Source organism: Eimeria tenella, genomic scaffold, assembly GCF_000499545.2.
Source record: "Eimeria tenella Houghton genomic scaffold, Eth_scaff2013, whole genome shotgun sequence".
NCBI lineage: Eukaryota > Apicomplexa > Conoidasida > Eucoccidiorida > Eimeriidae > Eimeria > Eimeria tenella.
The window spans coordinates 1-1,204 of NW_013541858.1; the positions used below are offsets into that span (position 1 = coordinate 1).

The window sequence follows — 1,204 nt, forward strand, 5'->3', positions numbered from 1 at the left end:
TGAAGGCAAGGAGAGTGTCTCAGCGTTCAGCACTTCGTGTCTCTTTGTTGTTTTTCTTTATTTTGCAGTTTCTCCTTTTGCATGCCCCAGATAAAAGACAATGAATTTAGTTGCATGCATAAAGAAAATAAACAAAAAAGATAAAATAAAATGAAATGAAATAAAATGAAATAAAATGAAATGAATAAAATAAAACAAAATAAATTACTTGTGGGGTTTTGGCGGAAAGAAATGCGTCAGGTCTACTTCGGGTGTACGTACACCTCGCGTGGGCCTCCGCGCCCTTCTTTTGCTGCTGTCTGTTTTTTGTCTTTTTCTTCTATTAGCTTTATTTGGGCTAGCTGCTGCTGCTGCTGTTGCTGATGCTGCTGCTGTTGCTGCTGCTGCTGTTGCTGTTGCTGCTGCAGCATTGCTTCCTACATTTCCTCTGGGCCCAGCGCTCACTCGTGTCTCCTGCTGCTGCCTCCCCATTTGTCTGTGCGGAGACCCCACAGCAGCAGCAGCAGCAGCAGCAGCAGCAGCAGGGACTTCGGTAACTTCCTCGTCTGAGGTGTCTAGGGAGCTTTCTGTGGAGATCTTCACTGCGGGGTCTGGGGTGTACGTACACCCCACGGGCTCAGAGGGGGAATTTTCCCGTGAAGAGACACTTATGACATCAGGGGAACTTTTAAAGCAGCCGGAACGCCTTTTGCTGCTGCTGCTGCTGCTGCTGTTGCCGCTGCTGCTCTCTGGGGACACAGACGTCCAACCAGCGTCTCCTTCGTTTTCCTGTCTCCCCGCGTCCCTTTGGCCCGACACCTGGTGCTGCTGCTGCTGCTGCTGTTGCTGTTGCTGCTGCTGCTGCTCTGTTTTGGGGCGAGTGAAAAATGCTTCAATTGTACACGAGCTACTGCGGGCGCTGCAGGGGCCCCCCGTACCCCCGGGGGCCCCCAGTACCCTGGGGCCCCCTGTACCACCGGGGGCCCCCCGGACCCTGGGGGCCCCACCTGCAGCAGCTCCGTGGGGCACAAACCCAGAAAAAGTCAAACTAATGACATTAATTGTTTTTAATTCTGTCTCCAACATATCTCCCGTCACAAGTCTGAAAAGGTGTAGAGACACCTCGCACAACGCCACCTCCAGGGGCCCCTGGGGGCCCCCTTCCTCTAGGGGGCCCCCGGGGGCCCCCGGGGCCCCGGGGCCCCCCCGGGCCCCGGGGGGGCCC

At 54.8% G+C, this 1,204-nt stretch overlaps 1 protein-coding gene across 1 annotated transcript in view; it reads right to left on the reverse strand.

Moving 5' to 3' along the window:
• Nucleotides 1-1,145: 1,145 nt before the first annotated feature.
• Nucleotides 1,146-1,204, reverse strand: part of ETH_00043700 (DNA polymerase, putative) — a gene marked incomplete at both ends in the record, with an annotated part of 2,091 nt that continues 2,032 nt past the window's right edge. The window contains one exon of the mRNA XM_013374419.1: nt 1,146-1,203. Coding sequence (XP_013229873.1) covers nt 1,146-1,203 — 58 coding nt within the window. The remainder of the gene's footprint in view (nt 1,204) is intronic.